The sequence below is a fragment of the Stenella coeruleoalba genome (assembly GCF_951394435.1).
Source record: "Stenella coeruleoalba genome assembly, chromosome: 3".
Lineage (NCBI taxonomy): Eukaryota > Metazoa > Chordata > Mammalia > Artiodactyla > Delphinidae > Stenella > Stenella coeruleoalba.
The window spans coordinates 117785964-117813212 of NC_137148.1; the positions used below are offsets into that span (position 1 = coordinate 117785964).

Sequence of the window (27249 nt, forward strand, 5' to 3'; positions counted from 1 at the left end):
TCATTATAGAAACATGAGAAATAGAGAAAACAGTTTAAAAGAAAAAGTACTCATAATTTTACAGCCCAGCCTCTGGGACTGCCCCTCACACACACACGCACACAGCACACTGGAATACAAACTTCTTAGGGCAAGAATCATATCACCTCTTAAATCCTAGGGCCTGTCACAGGCACTGGCACATAGTGGGTACAGGTTGTAGTTCTGCCTGTTGCCAGCTGTGTGATTTTGGGAAAGTCTCTCAACCTCTCTGAGCCCAGTTTCATCTGCTGGGAAATAGGGATAATAACACTAATCTGTAGGTGGTTCTGAGGCTGAAATAGACAATATGTATGTAATTTAGTCAGCCCACTACCCAGAAATAAGAAGTTCTGAGTAAATGGTTCAAAAAGAAGTCTGTCTCTCTACTCATCTCCTGCCCACGTGCTTGGCCTCTAGCCTTCAATCATTTCCCAAGAATCCTTTCCGCCCAGGCCATCATGGTTCCAGGCCCACCCTTCCACTCACCTTTATTCCCTCAACACCATCACCCACCACCACAGGGCATCCTAACCTGGTGTCCGACCCTGTTTGTTGTCTACCCCACAGCCCCAAAGCTCTTCTCCCTGCTGCTCACCCCCCTACCTGATCTCCCACTCTTTCCCCATTAGGCCCTTCACCTCGGCCTGAGGCCACCTGCCTCAGCCCTGCGCCCCCGGGCAGGCCCAGAGAGAGCTCAGTCTGCCTGCAAGTAAGGACTCCTGGATTTTCATGGAGACAGAGGTGGCTGAGGCTCCATCACTGGGCTCCCGTCCTCCCAGAGGTACCCCCAACCCTCAGTCTTCTCATAGGAGCAACCATGACCTTTAAATACTTAAATCTGATCATGACAACCCCCCTTTTATATACTTCAGTGGCTTCCCAGAGCTCTTAGGATGAGACCAAAATCTTTAGTGTACACTCTGCAGCCCCAGGCCCTGACACCACTGCGCCTTATGGCAGCCACACTGGTTTTCTCTCAGTGGTTTGAACTCACCAAGGTCCTCCCAGCCTCAGAGGCTGCGGGGTATTGCTCCCTCTGCTTGGAAAGCTTTCACAACACTACCCTTCTCCTAGTTAGCTTCATTTTACCCCTCAGTTTTTTACTCTGAAATGCTTCAAACCTCTCAAAGTTGAAAGAGTCATATGATGAACATCCAAATACTCTTTTAAACCTAGATTCATCAATTGTTAATATTTTGCACATTTACTTTCTCCTCTCTCTCTGTCTCTCAACATGCACACACACACACACACCTCACACACTTCTTTTCCTGAACCATTTGAGAGTTGCAGACATCATAACATTTGAAACACTTCAGTATCTCTCTCCTGATAACAATAACATTCTCGTACATAACCACAAAAGAATGATCACATTTGAAGAATTTAACATTAATGCAATAATATACAGTCTACTAGCAGATTTTCATAAATGTTCCCCAAATGTCCTTTCAACCTGTATTTTTTTTTTCTTTTAACTCCAGAATTCAATCAAGGAACACGAATTGCATTTGCTTGCTACCTCTCTTTCATCTCCTTTAATCTAAAACAGCCTCCTTACCTTTTGGAGGGTTGTTTTTTTTAAGACATAGACATGTTTTAAAGAGTCCAGGCCAGTTGTCTTTCAAAATGTCTCACAGTCTGGATTTGCTGATCATTTTCTCATGGTGAGATCAGCTTACAGAGTCTGATAAGAATATTGCGTGGGGGTCATTGTACACTTTCTGCTGGGAATCATTTCCTGTCAATTTGTTCCCTGGGTTAAAGTGGTATTCCCAGATCTCTCTGTTACAAAGATATTTTTAAATATTGGTGATTAATAAGTAATCTGTGGGTGATATATGAGACTGTGCAGCAACCTTTCGCTGCTTTTATATTCACTGATGAGCCTTGCCTGAATCGGTTTTTACATCAGCAGTTATACAGTGTTGATTTTCTATCACTCCTCCTACGTTTGTTTGGCTGGCATTCTCCTGCAGATCCCCTGGATAGCCTTTTCAGATTTAAATACCCTGTCCTTTCCTTGAGGAAGCCTGGACTGACTGGCTCCCTAACCCCAACTAGGCAGAACTCTCCTGTACCCCTGCTCTTTGCCTCCATAGCACTTGCTTGTCACAATTACAATTCAATTATTGTGTAATTATTTAATATCAGCCTCTCCATGGAGATCGAGCATGGTGAAGTCAGACTAGTTCAGTCATGTTCACAGCTACAAACCCAGCACCTAGTCCTGTGTCTGGCACACAGTACTTGCTCAATGAATATTGATTGAATAAATGAACCCAGAATCCCAGCTCTTCCCATTCTGTGGAGGGAGAAATGACATTCCTGCTTTCTCCTCCAACCCTAACTCTACATTTGCTGTGACCCCGTAGAGGGGACCACACAGCAGCTGGTCTGAGCCGTAGACTGAGTCCACCTGCCTGGGGATGGGAATTCCAGATCAGGGGAAACCATAAGCAGGGACAGACCTTGGAAAAATTGTAAAACAGCTCTCGACTGTGCTCAGCCACTGTGACAAAATACACACACACACACACACACACACACACACACACTCTCTCTCTCTCTCTCTCTCTCTCTCTCTCTCTCTCTCTCTCTCTCTCTCTCTCTCTTCTTGCCTTCAAGGCATTCCCTGCAGCCCCTCCCCTGGTGCCAAACCCTTCTTACCTCATAGTGAGCCTAACTTTCTGGGCAGGGCTTTCCCCATTCATTCAGGCAACAAACATTTATTGAGGAACTTTAGTGTTCCAGATGGTGCAAAGGTCGACTAATAGACGTGTGTGTCAGGCTGCTTCCCCTTCCCCTCAAAAATGGAAATCATTTGATCCCTGAAAATCCCCCCCCAAAGCATGGAAATAGTTACTATGGGAAAAATCCAAGTTGGGCTAGCATCCCTTAGAGTTCTTTTACAGATTAACATTTTTAACAATTAGGAATCACCTCGTGTTTTTCTCAATGTTTAGAGCATCGAAAGCTCTTAACTAGGTGCTTCAGTAGAAAACGGGCACAGTCCTGGTCCCAGAGCTCAAGGAGCTGGGTCTGGGGGTGGAGCGGACAGGTGGGGACAGTGGCAGTCACAGTGGGACTAGAGCCACCGCAGGGCAGACAGTGGGGGTGGGAGCACAGCGGAGGCACCTAACCCAGCCTGGGTGGGCTTAGGGGTCCCCTCTGGCAACCTATTCATGTTACCAAGGCAGAGGTAGGGAACTTGCATTCTAGGGAATGGTGTGCCGCAAGAGAGAGCTTGAGGAATTAGGGAAAGCGCCTCAGAAAAGGTTTCTGATAGAATGTTTGAGAGCGAGGTTGGGGGTGTTCTTGTGAAATAGGAGGGGCTGGTCCTTGTGTGCCTGTGGATTTTATCCTGAGGGCTCAGCGAGCCACTGAAGTGATCAGACTTGAGTTTTAGAAACCTCTCTCCGTGTCTCGTGGGGCCCCCAGCCTCTCCCCCGAGGTCCTCTCACCTTTGTCAAGGTCTGGTACATTCTCTCCCGTTTCCCACCCTCACTGTCCTCAGGAGAGGGTCTGCTCCCCCTCACTGTGAGCCACTGCTCCCTCAAGGCGGGCAAGCTTCAGTGCATCCTGCCCTCTCCCTCGAAGGGCCATGGTGTCTGAAACAGTAGAAAGCTGGTTTGGGGGACTGGCAAATGGGGGGGGCGGTCTGGCTTCTGAAGGATTGTATAATATGCCTCCTACCTTGCTGCAAGGGAGCAGGTCTTGGGCATGGGCTGGGGATAGGCACTGGATGTGGGAGCCCTGGGAGAGGACAGGAGGGGCATGAGCTGGTGGCTTGGGAGACCGTGATCACCATCCCATTCTCTCCGCAGATCCCAAAATGGCGATGAAACCGGCACCTGGCCCAACAACCAGTTTGACACAGAGATGCTGCAAGCCATGATCTTGGCCTCCGCCAGTGGTAAGTTGTGCCAGCATGTGTGGGGTGGGAGACCTGGGGTTCTGGGGTGCATCCCACAGCACCGTGCCCTGAGACTGGCTTTCCACCTATGTGGTTCCTCTGGACCTTTCAGCCGATCTGAGGCAGCCCATAATTCCAGGATATAAAGCCGGGTTAGGGAATAGCTGAGGGATGGGGGTGGTCCTGGGATGCCCAGAGGGGAATGAACAGGGAAAGATCCTTGCAGGAGAAGTAGGGAGTAGTGGTTAAAATTCTAGCCTTGGAAGGGACAACTATAGGTCAGGTCCTAGCTCTGCCGCTAACTACCTTTGTGACTTTGATCAGTTTGCTTAATCTCTCTAAACCTCAGTTTCCTCAGACGAGAAAATGGGGACAGCGACCTCAAAGGATTGTTGTAAGGATTCAGTGAGATGATACCGTAAAGCACATAGAACTGGGCCTGGCACATACATGCCCTCAATCCATGGAAGTGGGTGTGGATACTCCCAGCAGGGAGCACACACTCTGGACATGAGTGTCCAGAGCACACACTGTCTTTTTTGGTGGCCCCCACTTGCAGAGCAGGATTTTGCTTTTCCCACAAGGCTAACAAAGAACTTCAACAATAGAGATTCAGGTGATGGTTTTCATCCCTGAAAAGTAAGAAGAGTCCTGAGCCAGTGGGGACGGAGGGGGGCGGAATAATATCATTAGTACTTAAGAGCACAGGCTTTGGAGGCAGGCCAGCCTGGATTCAAACCCTCGTGCCACCACTAAGCTGTGAGTCATGAGGCAAGTGACTAAGCCCCCTGGACCGCAGTTTCACTGACTACAAAATCCGAACGATAATAACAGATCTCACTGTGGTGTCGTGAGGGCAGAATGTAAGGCCTCAGCATAGGATTGGCAGAGAGGAAGGGCATGATATGCAATGGTGAAAATTGATTAACGATTATCTTTTTTGACCCATGGTGGGATAGAAGGTAGAGTTAGAATAACGCCGGCTAATAAGGACTAGCTTCTGGAGAAGCCAGTCCTGGGCTTATATGGAAGCCGGCAGTGGCCTTACATAGTGAACCGAGAGCCCGGCTGTCCAGCATGTCTGGAGGCCCGGTGGGTAGAGAACCAAGTAAAGTCAGAACTGTAATCACTACAGTTGTGCCTGTGTGCTGCCCCAAACTTGATGCTAGGCAAACCTGATGGGCCACATGTCAGTGGATCCTCTCACCAGCTCTGCAAGGCAGGTCTAATTCCTTCCATTTGACAGATGAGGGAACCAAGAAGTCGCTTGCTCCAGGGCCCCCATTTTGAGCTGCAAACTGGGAATCCTAAGCCAGCCCGACTCCTAAGTTCATGCCCTTTGTATACCAGTGACCGTGTCTGCCTTTCCATTCAGCCTCAGTTTCCCTTTTAGCTGAATAAATTTAGAGGCCAAACTTCTCTTAGTGCTGCGTTATTCTCCCAGATGAGGGTTCTAGATAAAATACAGGATGACCCGTTAATTGTAACTTCAGATAAACAACAAGTCATATTTTAGCATGAGTAGGTTCCAAATGTTAGGACTGGGACATACTGTACTAAAAAAAAATTATATGAAATTCAGATTTAACTGGGCACCCTTTATTTTTATTTGTTAAATCTGGCAAGCCTTCCCCGGATGTCTGTGAGGCCCAGTGGGGCGAGGCCATGGGTGGCGAAGAGGAAGGGAGAAGGGGCGGGGGGGGGCCAGCCTTCTGGGACAGAGCTGACCCCGGTTCGGCGTGGGAGTGGGAGTGGGAGAGCTGCTGTAGCTCTAGAGAGGCCAGATACTGAGTAGGAAAGAGGGAGTTAGCTGGGTCTGAGGAGATGCCAAGTTGGGTTCTTGAGGGAAGTAAACAGACAGTAAGGTATATTTTAGCTGTTGTGGCTTTGAGCCCTAAGGCCAGGAAGCAGATTTTTAGCCTAAATCCAGATTTTAAAAACAGAAATGGAATCAGTATTTATAGCCCCAGACCCTCCCAGAAGGCCCCCGGGTCACCGCAGTCTGGCTCCCCTGTCAGGGCTCCACCCCTCTGGCCCACACAGGGCCCCAGCCGGGTGTCAGCTGGGGGGATGGACCTTGGGGGTGGAGGTGGCAGGGTCAGGCCCTACTCTCACTTTCACACCCCCTTCCTGGCCCTGGAGCCAGAGAGGTTCCTGGAGTCCAGCCCAGCCAGGCCTGTGGGGCTGCTGAGGAGGAGTAAGCAGGCGGGAGAGCAAGTATACTTGGGAGGCTTTTTAAATAAACCTTTGAGGGGGAGGTGTGCTCTCAAGGAGGCTGCAGCCTGTGGCTCAGCTGGCCCTGGCTGAGTCTCACCGGGCCTCCTGGACTGCTTGGAGTTGCGCCCTCAGCCCCGGGGTGGGGAGGGCAGGGCGGGAGGAGCGGGGAGGATGGGGCTGGGAGGTGCTTCCCTGAGGAGAGAGGCTGGCAGCGCTCTCCCCTCCTCCAGGCCAGAGGATGCCCAGGTTCTTTCTTGCTGCTCTTCAAAATCTGTTTCTCCTTGGACTCAGGAAAGATCCTGGTTCCTGCCCAGTGTAGGTCTTGCAGGGTTAGAAGGTAGGGGGGGCCATTGGAGACTTGATTCCACAGAAGGTCAGAGCCTTCAATCCAACTGAGGTCGGGGTCAGGCAGGGCCTCGGTCAGGGTCACACGGCTGGCTCCTTCGCGGCAGAGCTGACCGGACGGAACTCAAGGGCAGCCCGTTTCTCTTACACTCTGGGTTTCCCCATCTTCCTCCCTCCCGGTCCAGCCCAGCTTCACTGCATCCTGTAGGGCCCAGGCTAACATCAGGTCTGGGCTTCTGGGGAGGAGGTGGCGGGGCTCGCTTTGTCATTTCATCTGCTCGGGTGCCCCTTAGGGTGCTCCTTAGAGATCGTGGGTGCATGTAGGATGTGGGTGGGCCTGGCTTCCAGTTACCCAGTCAAGCCTATTTCCTAGCTTTCTCTTTCTGCCTCCCTTCTCCCTGTTTCTCCCCATTTCTTCCCCTTTCTCTCTCCCTCTCTCTGTCTCTCTCTCTCTGGCGCCCCTGACAGTCTCCCCTCTTGACCCCTAAATCACTCTGGAACCCTGGCTCTTGAAGCCGGATCTGGGCCCCCTCCCCCATTGCTTCCATTCCGGGGGGGCGGAGAGGGGAGGGAGCAGCGCGGTCGAGGACCCGCTCCCTCCTGGAATTAATTAGGGAAAACGGAGGAAACGTCCGTGCAATGAAAGGGCTGGGGGAGGGGCGCAGCCGGAGGAAGGAGAGGAGGAAGTGGGCGCTGCTCCCTCCCACCCAACCTACTTCCCCGCCCCCTGAAGGCCCTCGGACGGCGGAGATTTGGGGCTTGAAATGGAGGCTGTGGAAACCTGAGCGCTGGAGTGAGGAGGGGGAAAGGCCGGGGCTCATCTCTCCTCGGCTTTCTCTTCTGCCCCTCCCCCTTTGGTGCTGTTCTTTGAAAATATTTCCTGTCTGCTTCTCAATCCCTGGTTGGTGTCCCAGGATTACTCAGCCTCTCCGGCTTTAGTCACCCTCTCTACCCACTCCCAGGGTCTGGGGTGAGGGTGGAGGGAGGCCAGGGTGGGGGGAACCTCTTCTGCTATATGGGGGCTGGGCTGGGCACTCCTGGGGCTTTAACTCTCCAACTGCGGGAGGACTCCAGCAAGAGGCTTCATGAGCTCTGCCAGAGTCATCAAAACTCCTGGTTTGTTGCCCCCGGGGGAGGCGGCGCGGGAGCACGTAGGATGGAAGCAGTGACGCGCAGTATGGTGCTGGTGGTGGTGCTGGCGGCAGCAGCTGACGTTTAGTGAGCTCTTATCAAGTGCTTCACTGGATGAAGCACTGTCTCCTTGAATCCTCACAGAAACCCAGGGAGGTAGGTACTTCTGTGCTTCTCTCCCTTTAACGTGCATACACATCACCAGGAGATCTTGTTAAAATGCAGATTCTGAGTCTGTGATTCTCACAAGCTCCCAGGTGACACTGAGCCAGAGTCAGAATTTGCACTTCTCTGGACCCCAGTTTCTTCTTGTGCAGGATGGGAAGTTGGGCTACAGGCTCTCTCTGATGCCACCTACTCTGACATTGTGAGCCTGTGCCTACATTGTACCTAAGACATCTGGTCCTGGGATCATCATCTTCTCAGCCTCTCTCCCCCTCCTGTATCCTCAGAGCAGCGATGAGGTGCAGGCCTCTGGTGGTGGTGGTGGTGGTGACCATACCCTACAGCATACACTTAAGATACACTTAGGCCTCACCCCTGCTCTCACCTGTCCTGGCTCGTAGGCCTTGGGCTAGTCTTTTACCTTCTCTGACCCTTGCTTCTCTCATCTGTAAAGCGGGGATAAGAGCACACACGTCCCTGGAGTGTTGAGTTGAGGTAAAAAGCCGTCATGCATGTGCAACATCTAGCAAGGTGCTTGGCACACAGTAGGCACTGGTTGCTGTTACGAAATGAATCCCTGGAAAAGCACCTACTCCTAACTCATAAGAGAACAACTCAATGCCCGGTCTGTGCTTGGCACTGGGTGGAACAGGATGGGAACCTGCACGAACCATGGTCTTGGTCGCCCAGGAGTCTGTGGTCTAGTGTGGAGACCAGAGAGGCTGCCTGGAGAAGGGCTAGGGCAAGGCCTTGAGAGCAGTGTCTCAGCCCTGAGAGAAATGACAGCTAGCATGTTTGAAGTCACTAGTCTACATGCTTTACATATGTAATCTTGGTTAGCCTTCGCGAAAACCAGAAGAGATAGGTACTATTATTATCCCCATTTTGCAGTTCAGGAAACTGAGGAGACATAGGGAGGTTAGGTACACTTGACTAGGATCACAGTTGACTAGGTAAAAGAACTAGGAATGAAACCTAGGTGGTCACGCTAGAGCCTCTTAGTCCTACCCCTTTGTGGGTGGGATGGTGTGTCCAGTGCTATAACTGCTTGTGCTATAAGAGAGTAACTGTTGGGGACCCTGAAGTTTAGCCCCTGACCTTCCCTTGTCTCTGCAGAAGCCGCTGATGGGAGCTCCACCCTGGGAGGGAGTGCCGGCACCATGGGCTTGAGTGCCCGCTACGGACCCCAGTTCACCCTGCAGCACGTGCCCGACTACCGCCAGAACGTCTACATCCCCGGCAGCAATGCCACTCTGACCAACGCAGCTGGCAAGCGAGATGGCAAGGCCCCGGCAGGTGGCAACGGCAACAAGAAGAAGTCGGGCAAGAAGGAGAAGAAGTAATGCGGAGGCCAGGCCTTGGAGCCACAGGGCAGCCTCCCTCCCCAACCAGCCCAGCCTCTCCCTACCTGTGCCCAGGCCTCGGATTTTCAGGGCTCACCCCCAGGATACTGGTAGGGGCCCAGGCCATGCTCCCCTTGGGAAACAGAAACAAGTGCCCAGTCAACACCCCCCCTCTGCCCCCAGGGGATTGAATATGCAAAGGGAGTTCTGCTGGGAACCCCCATCCAATCAATTGCTGTGCCCATGGGGGTAGTGGGTTAGTGTAGACACCATTTATCACACCCCTTTCAGTTACAGCTGAACTCCTCCATCTTCCAAATTCAATCGGGCCCATCCATCCCCTGCCTCCCTGCTACCCGACCCACCCCACCCTCCTCCTCAACAGCTCTTCTTTCTTAAGTTGTTTGGGGGTGTTGAGGTACCTGGTGACCTAAAAAGGCTCATAGTTCTGAAGAGTTGGAAGGGCATCATGACCTCTTGGCCTCTCCTTCAATTCTCAGACTTCCCCCAAAGCATGGTTTGGTGCCAATCCCTTCACCTCCTTCCAGGACCTGAGACCAAGCTCAAGTTTTGGGAGATATGGTCACCATTCCCATGGTACTGATGCTTGCTGGATTTAGGGAGGGCATTTTGCTACCATGCCTCTTCCCAACACCCTGGGGACCAGTCTTTTGGTTTTCATTGTTTGATGTTCCCACTGCATGCTGTGACTTCCCCCTCCCCAAACAAGAGACTTCACTGCATGTTCTAAGACAGTATGGGGTGGTAAGATAAAGAAGGGAAGGGTGTGTGTGTGTGTCTGTGTGTGTGTGTGTGTATGGGGGGATGGACAAAGCTTGATCCATCAGTTAACAGGGTCTTGCTGGAGGCTCTGTATGCCCCCAGGGTACTGACCAGATCCCGAAATTCCAGCCATAAGCCAAGCACCAGGCTGGACCCTCATCTATCATATACAGGGCAGCCCAGGCAGCCAGCGGTGGGCTGAGCTACGGGCACCAATGGATTTAAACTGGCATTATGGTCCAAGGAAGCTCTGAGCAGGTTTGGGACCAGGTCCCCTGGAGAGGTCAGAGGGGCCTCTGTGGGTGCTGGGTACTCCAGAGGTGCTGCTGGTGGAAGGATCAGTGTGGCCCCAGCAGGAAGGGAGGGCCAGCTAGACCATTTTTGGTCCCTGGGTTGGGAAGGAAAGGAGCTAGAGCAGGGACCAAGTGGAAAGTGTCAGCCCAGGATCAGGGCTTGCTTCTCCACAGGGCCCCTGCATCCAGCAACCCCAGTCCTTCACCTCGACAGGTGCCATTTCATCTCTGTGAAGGCCACTGCCCAGGCCCCCAGTCCGATCCCTCGTGGCCAGAGCCTGGTTAAAGTTCCCCAGTGCCTCCTTGTGCATAGATCTTCCTCTGTCCACCCCTTCTGCCCCCGGCGTCCCGTTCACGCAGCGGGGCTTCGCGAGAACCCCACCCGGCCCTTGCAGTGGTGTAGAGCCCCCCCCGCCTTTCGGCTGGTGTAGAATAGCCAATAGTGTATAGTGCGGCGTGCTTTTCCGTAATGGCGAGTGGGCCGCGGGCGGCGGGCTCCACGCAGCCGTCTGTCCCCGAATCTGCCTGCGGCGGCCCGTGCTGTGTTTTGTGCTGTGTCCACGCGCTGCGGCGACCCCCTCCCGCGTCCTGACTCCTCTAAGCGCTTCTCTTTGCATAGTCACGTAGCTCCCCACCCCACCCCCTTCCTGTGTCTCACGCAAGTTTTATACTCTAATATTTATATGGCTTTTTTTCTTTGAAAAAAATTAAAAGATTTCTTCTGAAAGGTTCACCGTTTCTATGTAAGAGATGGGGGCTCCTGGCGTGTGTGGATGAAGTGATGAGCTCAGAGTTGTATGCTGGAAGACGAGCGGGATCGGAGGCGATTATTGTGTTGCGTGTTGGTTTTGGGTCAGTGCCCGAGAGTCTGTGTATAATTGTTAAATGCGGCAACACCGTCGTGCATATATAATGGTGTGCGTTGACCGTAATGGTGCTTGTGGATCTGTACCCCGTGTGTGTAATCGGCTTGTGGGTCCGCTGTGGGGGAGGGGATTTCTGAGCGCGACGTGGCAGCGTGCGGCGGCGGGTTCCGTTGTCTGTTCGCTGCCGTCTCCAGGCAGAAGAGGAGACCCAGGCGAGGGGGCGGCGCGGGCTGGCAAATAGAGCTGGAGAGGGGCCGTGGACGTTTCCTGAGTTCCGCCCCTTCCCTGCTAAAATGACCACCCCGAGCGCCCTGCCAGGGGAGGAGGGTGGACTCTCCTCTGCCAGTCCTCCTCCACACCCCTCACCTCCCCCACCCTTTCTCCCAGGGGGCTTGGAATGCATGTGTACGGGGGTGGGGGGGTGGGGGGGGAGGCGGGCGGTGTCAAGGGGACAGAAAGAGCAAGACAGATATAAGATTGCCCGCAGGCGCAGATGCCCTCCCTTCCTCTCTCCCTCTCTCTGTGCTTTCCATTCACTTCTCGCCTAGCCCGTCTCCCGCCTCCTCCAGCCTCCTGGAAGCAAGGAGGGATTCGAGGTTGCTGCCGCCAAAGAAGCTGCAGGCAACAGAGTGGGAGGAAGGGGCGGAAGGACATAAAGACAGACCCATTGGGGTTTTCAGGGAGGTCGATGAGGGCAAGGGCATGCCCAACAGCAGGGTTGGGGGTGGCTGTCTCTGGGCGTCCTCTGTACTCTCCCAGAGCCGGTCAAGCGGTCTCCCAGCTTCTGAAGTCTGTTGTCATGGAAACCAAGCCTTCCAACTAGGTAGGCGTCTGGGGGCGGCTTTCTTGCGTGGGAGGAAGGGTGGTGTGCGTGGTTGCTGAGATGGAAGCGGGGTTTTGTTTCTGAGAGCCAGGCTGCAGAGGGTGGGGTGCCGGTCGCCTGGGTTCTATTCCAGGCACGGCAGGAGACTGGCAGAGCGCGTGAGCAGCTGTGGTTGGTCGGTCCCCTAATTGGTATGTGTGCCTATACAGCTCTAAGCCAGAAACGCGTGGCCTCTGGGGGTGGGGAAGAAGGAGGCAGGGAACCCACCTCCGCATCCCCAGCCATACGATGGAGACAGCTGCACAGGCTCCAGGGTTACTTAAGAGGCTTTTATTTCCAGTTCCAGAGCCTGCCCAAATGGGTTTGTGGTTCCTCTCCAAGCCTTTCCCTGTCTGTTCTGGACCTGGTTTGTAAGATTTCTTTGTGCAGGTCACAATGTGCTCAAACAAGTCTGGGCTCTGAGCATCAAGTCACCTGGAGCATGACCTCTGTCTTTTGACCTCTGCTGGGCAGGCTCAGGTTTCCACCCCAGGGTAAGCCCTAGCCTGGAATGTGGTCTGTGGACACCAAAAGTGAGTGTGGGAGGGGAATACGGGAGAATGGCAGAATGGCAGTCATAGGTTTCCCTTAGCAGAAGAGGCACAGGTACTGCCAGGAAACTGCATGTGAAGTCTGGGGTCATGGGGAGGTGGGGTCCCAGAACTGAATCCAAGAAAAGGGTTCCAAGGCAAGAGGCAGCAATGTGGAAGGGTAGGGGCTGAACTGGGGCCCTACCCCTTTACAGAGGGCAAATGGCGGGACAGAAGCCACTATGTATGATCGGTTCTAGCCCTGCGCCCAATCGTAGCGTCTGGCACCTTGAAGGTGCCGGCACCCTTTTGATGATTTTGTCAGGTCAGTCGGGCTTGAGGCAGGACAAGAGTGGAGAAGCCTGGATGAGAGTGGAGACAAACAGTTGAGAAATTCACAAACGAAGCTGTAAGGCAGTACTGTTTCAATGCTTTATTAACAGTTGGAAACAAACCCAACAAACTGGAGGTGATGACATCCCAGAAGCCCAAGAGGTGAGGGGAACAGGTTTGCATTTTGTCCCTTTTTTATTATTAAATGCATCTTAGCAAAAGTAGATTAAAAAAGAAAGGGTCAAACCCCCAGATGTCAGCAGGGAGGAGGGACCTAGGGGAGCAGCAGGCCCCTGCACCGCGGTCCTCCCAGAAATAGTGCAAAGGAGCTGCTGCTGCCCCTCCACACACAGGCCCCAACAACCAGAACCCTCCTTCCGGGCCCCAAGGCCTCCCTGCAGGCGCCCTTAGGTCTCCTAAGCTCCCCCTTGCTCTAGTAACTATACTTTTGCGCCAGGTCCTACCAGTGCCATTCTCTCTCCCAGGGGTGGGAAGCTGAAGGGAGCACAGGAGGGCAAAGTGTTACCTTGACCGGAGAATCTGAGCTTCCTGTGGCTGGGACCGCCAAAGAGTCTGGCCTGCCCACTGCAGAGAAGAGAGCAGGGTGGGGCACAGCCTGTGCGCACTGCTCCAGAGTGGCCAGTTAGCATTTGCACATTTGGCTTGATAAATATATTAAATTTATAAAAACTCTGTCGTTTCAGAGCTCCCACTACTCTTAGGCCTGGTCCAGCTCAACAAGAGAAGAGCTTCCCCTTGCCTCAGAGTCAGATGCTGGGAGAGAGAGTCTGCACTGGCCTCAAGGGCCCAGAGGCTTGAGGGCTGAGGTGGAGGTCCAGGGGCTTGTTCAGAATTGAGGCTTGTGGGGAGAAATCCCAGGGACTCTGGAACCTGCCATCAAAGCCTCTTATATTATGGAGGGGAAAGGAGGAAGGAAGAGTTATTTTTCTTAAAAAAAAAAAAATTTCATATAAAAATAGATCCTTTAGCAAAACAATTTCTCAGCCAGGAGGCTCCACCTCCCATTTCCCTGGAGACAGAGGATAAGGTGTTGGGATGAGATGCACCAAAGCTCTAGGGAGGGCGTGAGAAGGGCCTGTGGCGCAGTAGCCTAGGGCTGGTGCAGAGGGTCCAGAGAGGCAAGGGCACAGAGCATGGCAGCAGGCTGGGGGCAGGTCCCACCTGTGCCATGCCTGCCCGCCCTAGGCTCTGGCCTAGGCCACAGGAGAACAGATAAAAGTGGTCCAGGTTCTTTTTGTTTTGGGAGGCCTTTCCCAAAAAGTGGGATAAGGGGGATTTGCTCCCCACTTCCTTGGAAGCAGCTCCCAATGCCACACCCCTAGTAATAACAAGAGCCAGGGGCAGGAGGAGCAGGGAGGCGGGGTGGTGGTGACAGCAATGAAAGGAGGGACAGAGCCCAAAGGTTCATCAGCCCATGCTGTTCTCAGGGCCAGAGAAAACACAAAAGAAAAGCATAAACCCAGCAAGACTGACCTAGGCAAAAGCCCACGGGAAAGGTAGAGGCTGAGAAAGCAGGTGGGGCCTTGTCTGAGATGAGGCCACGGAGAACGGAGGAGACACTTGGGGTTAAGGCAGCAAACACAGAGCCTGCTTTGGTAATACGAGAGCCAGGGCTGGCCGGGTTGGCCTCAGGCCTCCCCACCCTGCCCTTTCCTTCTGGCCTCCAGGCAGCTGAAGCTGTGTGTGATGTACAGAGAGCAGCAGGCTGGAGACAAAGATGGGGTCAAGGTGATGGGAGTGGCCACCGCAGAGGAATAGCTCTGTGACCCTTCACCCACACGCTGCAGGGCAGGGACAGTCTGGAGCTCCACTGAGGAGCTGCCATGGCCCCAGGACCTGGCTTAGCTTGCCCGGCCGAGCAACTCCTTGGCCTCCTCAAGGATGGTGGGGACTTCCTCGCTCTTGGACATCTTGGCAGGAACACAGGTCATGGCATCGTCCCTGGTCAGCACTGATTCTAGCTGAGATATGGCTGCACACCCGACCTTCCTGTTGCCTGCAAGAGAAGACATGAGAGATCTCATCCATGGAAGGCCAGTTTCGAATCCCTATCGATCTCTACGGCAGATACTCGGCCAGAAGCCATGCACACATGGCGGCCCTGTCCAGTTCAGAGGCCCTTCTTTTGAAGAAGGAGGGGAAGAAAGCCAGGAACACATGGGAGATACCTTTGCGGCGGGGAGGGGGGCAAGCAGGGAATATGAGAGTACGGTACAGGTAGGAGAGCAAGCTCTTGAGTTCCTGTGTGAAAAGTAGTATAAGAAGTTTGAATACAGCTAGACAGACACAACGGAGTTCAAGTATCAGCAGTGTAATGTAGAGAAGTACTCAAAATCTGTTTTCTCATCAGAGGGTTGTTGGAAGTAAACAGACTCAAGCTTAGTCAACAGTATTGTTTTTGTTTTCTTGGCAGTTCTCAGGAAGCTCCTAGGCCAAAATCACTTTCAGTCAGCCCTGGGCAGGGTTGTCCCAAGTAGAGGAAGGCCTTTAGCAGGCGGCCAGAGGGACTCCCGCAAAGAGGAGCTGCAGCCATGCACTGACGTCACATGATGCCACACTCGCCTGGGTTCCACCAACCCTCCCTCTCTCTCGCCGTGCCCACACGCTGAGCTCTTTTCCACCTCTTCAAGGGCAGCAGCGATGATCCAAATGCCAAGGGCTCTACAAGGTGTGCAGTATGTGTGTGTGGGTGTGTGTAGGGGGAGGGGTAGTGAAAGGTATGTCAGGGAAAGCAGAGCTGGGGTCAAGGATGGCCAGGACGAACCCTACAAAGAAATCTTAGCCCAATGGGCTAAGGGATAGTGAAGCTTCTGTTGCCACCCTAAATAGGAAGAGAAGAACCAATCAGCCCATGAGTTTCTGTCCTAACTGTCCTAACTCCTGGGCGTCATCCCCAAGACTCATATTCATTCATGGAATCCACATTTATGGTCCCAGTATCCTCAACAAGAAAGCCGTTCCTTGGGACCATGCCCATCTCATGCTCTCTGCCTCTTCCCATGCCCTACAAGCAGTGCAGAGAGACTGCAGGTCCCAAAGAGCTGCCTGCCAGGGGTGAAAGAAGCCGGACACAAAGGCCACTGATGCTATAATTCCATTTCTGTAAAATCTCTAGAATGGACAAATCCAGAGACAGAAAGTAGGTTTGTGGTTGCCAGGCCTAGGCGTGGGGAGAATGGATGTGGGGTTTCTTTTTAGGGTCATGAAATGTTCTGGAATTAGTGGTGCTGGTTGTACAACCTTGTGAATATGCTAAAAAAACCAGTAAATTGTATACTTTAGAAGGGTGAATTTTAGGTATGTGATTTATATCCAATTAAAAAACAAACAAAAAACAAAACAGCTTGCTGGGTCATGGGAAAGCTGGGTGGAGAAAGCAGTGCCTAAACCTTAAAGAAGCAGAGACAGAGGAGAGAAGGCCAGCACCCCTAAATGCAGGCCAGGGCAGCGGCAGGGCACGAGCAGGAAGGAAGAGGTCCAGAAGGGTCAGTGAACAAAGTGTCCACTTTGCCTTCTTGAGACCAGCAAAAAGCTTTGGCTGGGACGGAAGCCAGACAGGGTCAGAGGGCCCAGGTCTTCACCAGGGCTGTCAGCCTCTGCAGAAACATGACCCAGAGCCACTGTGTTCACACGGCAGAGGCTACCCGCGGGTCAGCTGGAAGCACACAGCATGTCCACAGGTTACCAATTTACAGGTCTCCTCCTCCTCCTCCCAGGGACACGCAGGATTGTCTACCAAGAGGAGAAAGAATAGTGAAGACCCTGGCTGGCAGGCACAGGGCTCATCTGGTTACGGGGGAAGGTGTGTGACCAAGACTATAGGGTTTCACACAAACCACTCCTCGGAGTATGAACGTGTGATGATGCCTCAGCGACCGACGGGGGAGGAAAGGGGTGCGTAGGAGTGCGACTAAGATGGTCTCCTATCTCCAGCAAAATCTTCCTCAGACCTGCTGAGTTTCTGCTCTTTTTCTGGAATGCTCCCTTCTCTAGGACCCTACTTGTCATGTCCAGAAGAGGCAGTGGCTTGATTATCACTTTGCTGCTCCTTTGAATTCAGTCAGGAGCAGGTGAGAAAATATTCCAACTATATTTGTGTGTGTGTGACTCAAGGGGTAAGTATATGTTAAGATAATTTCTGACTCTGGACCCAGGGAAAAGGAACACTGGGTCTTCAGGAACACCTGTCTTGGACAACATGGGAAAAGTCAAAGTACAAGTGTGAAGTATCTTCAGCTGTTTCTCTCTTTGGTTTCTTCCTCTAAAACTAAGAAGATACCAGTTGTACCTAATCAAGCACGTCTCTGTATTTTCCTAGATTCAAAAAGCTTCTGATGCATTGCAGGACTGCATAAAACCTGAGTGGAGGGTAAGTCAGGAAAGACCAGAATTTCCCTTTTAAGCCTAGAAGGTAGGTATACTAGGCATGGACCTGATGTGGCCTAAGGTCAGAATCAGAAAAGAGAAAAACTCTTGTTGGAACTGGGAACAGAATCGAGGAATCCTGGCTGCCACTCTGGCTTCAGGGCCACAGTTATGCTGAACAGCTTGACTATCCAGAAGACAACCTCTCCCAGCCTTTCCCTAACTTGGGTACTTGTTAAGACGATGAAAAGTAGCCACAGAAGCAGATAGATATTTTGATTCTACGGGACCAGGGAGGATTATTAACTCCTAGTAGTCCCACAGACTGGGGGGAAAAGGGAACAATCTTGAGACATTGGCCAAAGCTCTCTGAGGCCAGATTTCTAGAAGTTAGGGGTGAGCTAGATAAAAACACCAGCGAAATCAGACATATAACACTAGTGTGGATGAATTAGAAAAAGGTTAATGATTTGGAAAAAAGATATTTATAACACACAGGCTAGGAACTACTACTAAGGAGGAAGTACTCTTGTTAATAAGCTTCCTTAGGGAAGAGGAAACTAGGACAGATGGGGCAATCATTACCATCCTAAAGAACTCATTATTGTCTACAACACTCCTAATTATAACTCCTGTCCTATTTTTACAAAAGTGGAGGGAGAACTAGTGGTGGTAGAGGATATACTCTTAACCTCTCTAGACAGGTGGTCGCTGGAAAGCTCCCTGAAGCAATTTCACCGTGTCCAGGGCTCTCCTTGCTGGAAGGTATGAAAGAGCATTTCTGGCCTACACAGAGGGCTCGCTGTCATCTCCTGCTCCTCACACAGGCTTAGTGGAAATATTCCTGGACTTGGATTCACAACAGTGGGTTACAGTTCTGGCTCTATCATTAGCCAGTTCTGTAGATCCTGGCAAGACCTTATCTGGGTCTCAAGTCCTGTTACCTACGAGAAGGTGAGATGCTAATCACTGGAGGGCTTCAGCGCTGGTCCCAACTCTAAGGTTCTATCAGTGTAGGGAGAGCTTAGCTGGAAGCTGGGAAGTGGCAGAGGGAAGGAAAGGGAGAGGGAGATGAATTTCTTTCTTTCCTTGACTTTTATCCCAGTGAGCAGATGGCCTGTATATAAGGAGCCACAATTCAGACATGGAGATAAAGTTGAGTCATTAAAACCACAAGCTGACTCAATCGTCAGCCTGAAATAGCAGCTCTAATACAATCACATGGATTCTTCCCCTTGACACTCCAGGCATTGTTCTCCCACACCCTGCAGATCACAGCAGTTTACATGTCACTTTTAATGAACCAGCCCTGATAGTAACGCTCCTCTTCCAACCCCTCAATGGGTCTTTGTATACTGGTCACTCCCTCAGGTCTCCAGAGACCAGAAGATGTTTTTTAAACATTCCTTTAAATCCCAGGGCAAAGGCTGTGTCTTTCAATATGGACAGCTGCCTTTCTGGGACGGAGGAGGGCTGTGAGGCAGACCTGCGTGATAGTGCTTCGGTTTTTTAGCTCAAAATCAGTCAGCAGGAACAGTCAGAGATGGCCAGGCACTGGGTGGACCAGCTAAGTCTGGCAGCCAGTGAGGGAAACCTTTATAGTTTTACAATGTGGCCTTCTGGGTCCAGCCTCTTTCTTTTCTTCTCCTCTTAATCCTACTGTCATGGTAGAAAAAAAAAAATACTAAAGCTGTAAAGGGCCCTGGAGACCACTCTAGCCCAACTCTCATTTTAGACGTGAAGAAACTGAGTCCCAGAAACTTGTCTCAGGTAATCTAGGCAGCATCAGTTGGATGTGACATTGGGTCTTCTGATGCCTACCTAGTCCTATGCTCTTTGCACTCTACTGTGATGCCTGGCCTTCTGTTTATGTTTAATGGAAGGCCATGTCACTTTCTCGGAAGTGAATGTACCAATGCCTACAGGGGTTACCAGGGTAACTAGAAATGTCTCCCTTGATTCTCCCAGATATGTTCGGTGTGTTTAGTGACCCCAGAAAGATAAGGATACAAGATGGAGCCAATTTTAAAAGTACGTAGTTCTCATTTTCACCTTCTTTTTGCTTCAGAATCTCCTAGTCCTTCTTGCACTGGGAAACAGCACTTCGACTGACCCAGGTCCTCTGCTGAAAGGTTAGGTTCTAACAAAATCCCTGCTTCCTCGGCCTGTAAGTCCTGGTTTCTCACTTGGGAAGAAGTGGAGAATGGGGCCTCTCCAGTAGAGGGAAGCCACTGATGTCTGGCTGCCTGTGTCCAGGAAGCATCTGGGATTCTGGTTTAGTTCTACAGGAAGAAGCTTAAAAGGGAATTCCCCACCAAAAGTCCAGTGACGGTTGGCACTTAGCTGAGAGGATAGAGGAAAACAGGGAGAGGCAATGTATTTTTGTTTATCTAGAAACGCTTAATGTCAGGCCACGTCACCTTATATGGTGGGGAGGAAACAATGTCGCAACAATCTCTAAAGACTGAACACACCAAAAATACCACTAGCTTCATACTCTGCCCAAACCTAGATCTACACGACTAAACACGCTATCCCAGAAAGACCTAAGTCGAGCACACTCACCTCTCCTCCCCTCCAGAAAGCCTGTACTCAGAGGATGCCAGGAAATAGGTCAGAGTTGTAATGAGGGATTCTTCTGTTTAGGGCAGGTTCTGAAGTCCTACAGAAGAGCCCTCAGAGGGAATTTCCCCCTGGGTATTCAGAGTATTGGCAGAAGCAGGCAGTCAGCCATTCACGAAGAAACTCATAGGGATCTACAACGTCTGGGCCAGGACACTGACTCTGTGTGGGCCAACATGCTCCATACCCTTGATCATAAGGTCACCTTTACAGGCTGAGACGGGTACTACAGGTCCTACAGATACCACTGTTAATAGCTAAGCAGTGTCCAAAGCAAACCACACAACTCATCTGTACAATAACGTTGAAGTGAAGCTCCTATCACACAGGCCTACAGAACGCACCAGCCAGGGAATAGGGAACATAGCTTAAACCACCTCAGAAGTACGAACTCTTAATGCTGCCTTTTCTGTAATGCCCACCCTTCAACCTAGGAAAGAAGCCATCATGCCTAGCCCCAAAGGGCCTTCACCAGACTCAGTGGCGCAGGTCATGAGGAGTAGCTTTGGCCATACCTTCTTCTGGACCAGTCTCTTGGCCACTATATTACTTCCCTCAAAGGCAGTTTAACCGTTGATCCTTCCCCATACTAATGCCTGGATCATTTGTCCTCCTATCCCCATAATTCTTCTTAGAGGCTCTGGCTCAACATAATCCACTTAAATCTTCTGAAGGTCGGGAGAGGAGGCTGCGGGGGAGTAAACGGGGAAGGCAAGTGCGGTGGAGGCCAATTACACCCAAGAAAAAGGCAGGTTTCAGACACAGCACAATCCTTCGGTTGAGATGCTCCTCTACATTCTTACATCTGGGGAGAATGACGCCTAGCCTTCTCTCTATAGGATTCTATACTTTCTATTCTCTCTCTCTCTCTCCTGCTTGTGAAGCTGAGAGTAAGGACTCTTGACTTATTTTCTTTGTATTCCTACATCTAATGTACAGTTTTGAATTTACATCAAATTTTTTGTTCATATACACAAACGCCTACTCAAATCTCTGTGTCCCGCACAGTGGTTTGCTTATTCTACGTTTCTGCTTCAAGAATGAGGAGAGATACAAGAATAATCAAATGTAATATCTGTTGTCAGTCCCTCAAGTCCTAGTTCTCCAAGTCAGCACTTTCTAACATGGTTGGAAGAGGACCAGGTAATCCACTCTAGATGCAGGGACTATTGTGGGGAAGTTTCTAAACCCTCAGAACATCATTACCTGCTCATTAGCCCAAGACAAGCAGGACCAGGAGCAGAGAGGCCTCACTGCCTTCCTTCAACACACAGGCTGGGCTCCACTTGCTGACTTACCCTGACGGGGTCCTCTCTTCCGCCGGAATGCTGCGCCTGACTGCAGGGCTTCCAGAAGACTGTCCATCACACCTGTCTCATCGCCCTCTGTCATGAACAAAAACAGAGATGTAAGCTCTTCAGCCCGAGTAGCACTCATGTGTTGAGCCCCACAAAAAATGCACTGCCACTGAACTGCTTGCCCGCGCCCACAGCTTCTCGGGGCTTGGAGCACACGGAGGGCTCAACCTCAAGGCTCACAGCCCATGTTTACTCGTGTCTGTTTGAAAATGGTTAAAACAAAAGGTTTCACTGGTTACCAACCACTGCAAACCTTGCATAATTTTCCTGCAGTGCCCTCCTCCCTTCCCACCCCCACCAGAACTAGCACAGAAAAGTGTAGACCTGCTTGACTGCAAGACTGGGATACGTACAGAGACCAGGATTATGACATTAATAAAGAACTATATCACTCTCTCTTTATCCTGAAGTGTTTCACTCCAATTTACATAAACCTCTCACGGAAAGCCTGGTTTCAGTTTCAGAGCAGGGCTGAGGAAAGATGAGAGACCACTGATCAAGAGTGTATTTCACTTAAGTACTGCCCCCAGTGGCTGCATCTTCCAGAAGTCAGCTCTGCATCTAAGAGGAGCTTCTGGTTGGAATACAAAGAGTTAATGTAGAATCCTTATTCCAGCCCACTCCGTTTCCATGGCAACAGCTAAGGGTGGTGAAATCTGAAACTGTGAAATCCCTAGGAGCAGGTAGGCTGCCAGCCACAAGGCTGGGCTCACTGCTCCCAGTGCCGCCTGCTGGCCAAACACCACCAGTGCAGCTGCCCTACATTCCAACCTCATCTGCTTGCCCTTGGGGACATGGACCAGGGCAGGGTCCCCTGCGCTGCCTGACGACTGTGTGCAGCCTTCAAATCAGCTGGACTCCCACAAATCAGCTGGACTCCATCTATCCCTATTACGTCCTACACATTAACTGGGGACAAAGCCTAGAGGCCTGGGGAGAATGGGGGAAGGTGAAGGATACTTGGTGTGGGCTTTTTTAATGGCATCACCAGAGCAAAGTTTGTGGCTTATATACAACTGGAGTAAGGGCAGGGGAACTGCTTCCCCAAAAAATATAAAGAAAAGACAGAAATGCAGGCAGTTCTGCTGCTTCAGGTCCCTGATCGTGCCACAAAGAGAAGTCCCCGGGAGCTGGAGTGTCAGAGCAGCCCTCACCACTCGTGCTCAGCAAAGCATGGATTCTTGCCAGACCCAGCAGCCCAGAGAACCTCTTTACTTAGATGGCTCGTAGCCCCTCAGGTTCAAGAAGGGTGGCACCAGCTCAGGGCTGTGTGCAATGGATGCTGGATTTCCGCTGCCCGCAGAGAGAGCAGCCAGAGAGGGGCAGGGAGTCGGCAGCAGGAAAGAAGCAGAAACAGGAAACAGAGGGCCAGTAATTGAGGCCATATGTTTCAACAAAGACATGCTTCTGAGAGTGAAATAGAGATTCTGCTGAAGAAAGAAGAGGGTGGCCAGCTCCCCTGCCCCCTTTTCCAGAAGTTCAATCCATTTACAATCTGATAGGTGTGTACAACTGTGCTGAGGTACTGGGGACACAATACTTAGTGAAATAAGCAGAAAGCGAAGGCAAGCCATTAAAAGACAGGAGCAGGGCCAGGAAAACAGTTTGGGAAAAAGAACAAAAGATGTACTAGAGGGTATGAAAACCAGACGGGGTAATTTTTGGACAGGCAGAAGGCAAGAGTACATGTTACAACAATACTAAATCACTGGGGAGATGAGACATAATGCAGAACCAGCAAAGGAGGGAAAAAACTGAGAGTCGAGCACTGGAACGTGCATGTAACGGAGTCGGGGTTAAAGTCCAGCATCAGGATCGTGGAGGAAGAAGGCTGCCAAAAATCGTTTGCCAGCAGTTGAGCTCAGACATGAGCTGTTCTCTGGCCTCTAGACTCTAGACAGAGAAGCCTTCCAAATGTTCCTGTCTCAACCCGTCGGCCCTTCGCCTTCGCTTCTTACCAGCATTCATGTCTATGAGCTGCTCTCTCTTCTGCTGCTTCTCCAGCCGCTCCTTCTCTGCCTTCTCCTTGGCCAGTTTTGCTCGCCGCATCTTCTCCTCTGTCTCCCGCCGCTTCTGGTTCTCCTTGACTGCTTGCTGTGGGGGAGAAAATGAACACGTGGGCACGTATGCACTCACACATGTACACACCCACCACCAACCAACATGAACCCAGTGGAAAGTGAGAAAGGTCCACGAAAGCTTCAGTCGGCAGGTATACCCTGCTTACCACAAACATATTCTTAAAGTTGTGCAGATCCATGAAGAATTCTTCCACAGACACCTTCTTGGGGTCAAAGAGGAAGTACTCGCCCAGCTCCTTATAGAGCGTCTCCATGTTAGAGTGCATCATCCGCAGCTTGTTATACTGTTCCTGTGCATCCTTCACAAAGCTGTGCAGCCAGAGTAAAGAACCAACACCAGGAAGCAGAGCCACTTCTCTGGCCCTGAGGACGACTCACAGATGTGTACTGGCAGGCACAAGGATGCGCAACACGGCGCATCAGCAAAACCCAGAAGCAATCTAAACATCCAAACGGGAATGGTAAACCATAAACTATGGTATTCCTAAAGAATAGGAAGTGGCAGTTTAAAAAGAGACTGTTCTGCATATACTGCTATGGAAACAGGGCCAAACATATTAAGTGCTAAAGCAGTACAGTGCAATTTTTACTAAAATACATTCATTAGGGTGCAAATCAGAGAGAAGCCCAGTGGCAGTGGTTATCTTTGGGAAGGGGAGGGAGAAGGGAATATGTATGTGTGTGTAGTATGGGGTGTGTGTGTCTGGCAGGTGGGGAGATGGGGCAGAGGGCAAGGTCTCAAGGGAGACTTACTTTATTTGCATGGTTTGATGCAAACCACAACAATGAGAATGCTTTCAAGAACTATGCATTTAATGAAAAAACATTTTTTAATGAAAAACCATTTTTTAAGCAAAAATTGTGTATCATCGTATCTATCCTGTTGTCCCCCACGGGAAGTTCTTTTTTTCCCTGGGGGCAACTCCCTCCTTTCAAGAAAGGATATGGTCATTTTTTCAACGAACTTGTCTTTCTCATCTGTGGCAGCTGGAAAATTCTGAATATCACGTTCCACATCAGAAATCTGTTTCTTCATCTGATCTAGGTTCTTTTGCAAGTTTTCAGCAGAAACTAAAGTAGACACAAAAACAGACAGCAAGAGCTTTTACTACCTCCAGTCTCAAAACCCTGTTCTGTTCTTCAGGGCACTGCTCCAGTCTGTACATCCAGCTGGTACTTAATTATTTTAGTCCTCTCACATGCTCTCTAATTGTTTCACACAGCTTTTCAGTGAAACTATAAATTACTTGATGATTAAACCTCCAGCCTCTATAAGCTGTACAATACTAAGAAGAGAAGAGAGGCTTCATTTAATTTAACAAGAATCTGTGAAATCCCCCGGGATCTTGGTCTCATTTATTTTAGAGAACAGGGTTTGGGAGGAAGGAGACATTACACAGAAATATAGAGGGTGGGCAGAAATCTGTTCCCATTTCTACTGAATGCTGCTTTTTCTTTGCCTAGTCCCAGGACGGTGAGGCCTGGTTTTTGCTAATCCAGTCTACGCTTTCTGAATGAGAAAAACTGTTGACTTAAACTAAAAATACCTGCCTTTCTTCTAGTTGTTTTTTGGTGTCTGGTGTTTCCCTAAGAAGGGAAAGAGTGCTTCCCACTTCTGTACATGGAGACCTCTCTTCTGCCCGATACTCCTCCCTGTGGCTTAGACATCACGCCTGTGCTCTCTCCCGTTCCTTAAAATTGTCTGAACTGAAAAGGATCTAAAATCTAGACTGAGTCTTCTTTCCCTACCCCGTGCAGAGATTTCTGGGGCTTGGAACCACCTTCTAGCTTCACCCCAATCTGCCTCACCTCGGCTGGCTTTCTCCACGTGGGCAAGCTCATCTGGAAACTTGAGGACCTCGGGATGGTTATTCTCACACAACTCAGCCAAGAAGTGCAACAACGTCATCTTCTGATCTGTGGACTTGGTGTCTCGAAGCTTGGGGGAAGAGGAGAAATGGTGAGTCCTGACATGCCCACGATCACCTCAGGCCGACAGCAGTTTGCCACACTGGGCTCCTAGAGGCCACAGCCTTCCCTTCCATCGTCCTGCTCTAACCCCCTGGCTCACCTTACAGAGGAAGCTGATACTGAAGCCAAAAGCACCAGCATTCCTGGAACCAGCATTCATATAGTTTCCAACAAGCAAGGTAATCTCCAGGAGGCTAGAGAAGTTCTCGCTCTTTCGCAACTCCTCACATGCGGCAGTGACAGAAACAATCTCTGGCTTGATATTCTCCACTTGCTCACTGAACTGCAGCTTGAAGAGGATGGCATTGAGGCGAGGCCGCAGGCGGGGCACAGCGCCCATCTGGGGAGAGACAAGCAGTTCCGTTCTAGCCAACAGAGAAGAGAGGAAAGGAAGAAGAAGATACAGGCTTAAGCCTCCTATGGCAGAATCTGAGTTCCAGGGTAGGGAGGAGAAAGAGAGAAAGATGGGTTCAGAATAGACAAGAGGCCAGGAGCAAGTGCCCCGGATGCTCTCGGGGAAGAGGGGGTCGGAGAAGAGTCTGTGCCACAGGCCTCACTCACCACCACGCCGAACTGCTCTGACTCAGCCAGATCATCATATTCGTCCTTCAGTTCGGAAAGCATTTTTAACTGCTCTGGCTCTGGCATCTGCTTAATGAGATTCTGCAAGACAGAAGGGACTGTCTAAGTTTGAGGGGGATGAGCTGACAACTTGAGCCTCCTGTCAGTCCCTCGCTCTGCCCAAGGATCACTAAGAAGGAGACACGGGCTGGGGCAGGGGGTGGTGGGGGAGGCAGCTAGTGAGATGGCAGGACTTTTGAAAAATATACCAGAAATAACCTGATCACCAGAGAGATGGAAGCTTATATAAAGCCAGCATTCTTTAAGTCAACGATGCTTACAGAGTCCTCGTCGTCTAGGCAGAGAGGAGACAGAGCTAGTGTATAGCAATGCAAAGAGCCAGCTCCAGAACGACCTTGCTCCTTACCTGGATCATAGACTCAGTCAGAACAGCCTCATTCACCTCCAGGATGACATTCTTAATCTCTTGATAGGGCATGCGGAAGGAACCCAAAAAGATTGCTGCCAGGAAATGAGATACAAAGACATGTTCTTCTCACTCTCTTCCCGCTTCCAGCCCACCCTACAAACCTACGCTGGACAACCTTCCTGGGAGTGCTCTCTTAAAGTCATGATCTGAAACCTCCACCAGCTCCCCACTGCCTGTATAGTTAAGCTCCAAGTTCCTGAGCTCAGTGTTTAAGGTTCCCACCTCCCCGCTTTCCCTCCCACGAATCCCCACATTTATGTCACACGCCAGCCACACTGTTCCAAGCACGACATTCTACAAACACCTTGTCTTTGCTCACACAGGAAGTCTTTGATCTCTCTCTATATATACATCAAAAATGTTCACCCTGTTCTATTTTAGTTCCTCACTCCCTTGACTCCATCCTCAAAGCTGCCACTGCCTTGAAATGCTCTGATTCTTAAATTGCCACATCCCATTCCCCAACAAACACTTCCCGTCCTTTCAGCTCTCTCACTTATCCCTAAATTGACTCTTCAGTCTCATCAGAGTGCTCTCTTGCTGCGCGCTCGCTCTCTCCCACGAGAGAGATGACCATTCCATTTTCTCTGAATGTCTCAGTTCTACTTTGCTTTCTCTGTTTAACCTAGACCCTGTAGTCGACCCTTTCACTCCCATTCTATTATTACTACTATTCTTATTCTCTTGTTTCCTTCTCCTTCCAGTCCTTAGTTAACCCAGCCATCTCATATCTCTCCTCTTACACCTGGGCTGATGAACACTGCAGATCAGATTCTACGAATCTGAAGTGGCACCGGTGATGGTGGGGAATCCTTCTGTGTGTCCCTACTCCACGCTCTCCTGGCTCTCTTGGTAGCTCCTCCACATAAAATATCCCCATTCTCCCAAATGTCCTGCCACTTCCCCATTTGTTCTAAAAAGGCCTTGCTGCTTTTTACTGAGAAAAATTGAAGCCATCGGTCAAATTACTTGCTA

The 27249-nt window shown here is 50.8% G+C and overlaps 2 protein-coding genes across 9 annotated transcripts in view; one reads left to right on the top strand and one right to left on the bottom strand.

The window, feature by feature from the left end:
- LOC307183651 (protocadherin gamma-C3) overlaps positions 1–12967 on the top strand; it is a gene marked incomplete at its 5' end in the record, with an annotated part of 178578 nt that extends 165611 nt beyond the window's left edge. For all 8 annotated transcript variants that reach the window (XM_079916467.1, XM_079916475.1, XM_079916473.1 and 5 more), the window contains 4 exons: positions 3849–3937; positions 8912–11903; positions 12333–12436; positions 12916–12967. In XM_079916467.1, coding sequence (XP_079772593.1) covers positions 3849–3937; positions 8912–9138 — 316 coding nt within the window. In that variant the 3' untranslated portion in view covers positions 9139–11903; positions 12333–12436; positions 12916–12967. The remainder of the gene's footprint in view (positions 1–3848; positions 3938–8911; positions 11904–12332; positions 12437–12915) is intronic.
- Positions 12894–27249, bottom strand: part of DIAPH1 (diaphanous related formin 1) — a 97465-nt gene continuing 83109 nt past the window's right edge. Inside the window, exons 19-27 of the mRNA XM_079916506.1 lie at positions 26212–26306; positions 25785–25886; positions 25324–25563; positions 25062–25191; positions 24198–24323; positions 23399–23562; positions 23130–23265; positions 21112–21198; positions 12894–14822 (exon numbers count right to left, since the gene is read on the bottom strand). Coding sequence (XP_079772632.1) covers positions 14668–14822; positions 21112–21198; positions 23130–23265; positions 23399–23562; positions 24198–24323; positions 25062–25191; positions 25324–25563; positions 25785–25886; positions 26212–26306 — 1235 coding nt within the window. The 3' untranslated portion in view covers positions 12894–14667. The remainder of the gene's footprint in view (positions 14823–21111; positions 21199–23129; positions 23266–23398; positions 23563–24197; positions 24324–25061; positions 25192–25323; positions 25564–25784; positions 25887–26211; positions 26307–27249) is intronic.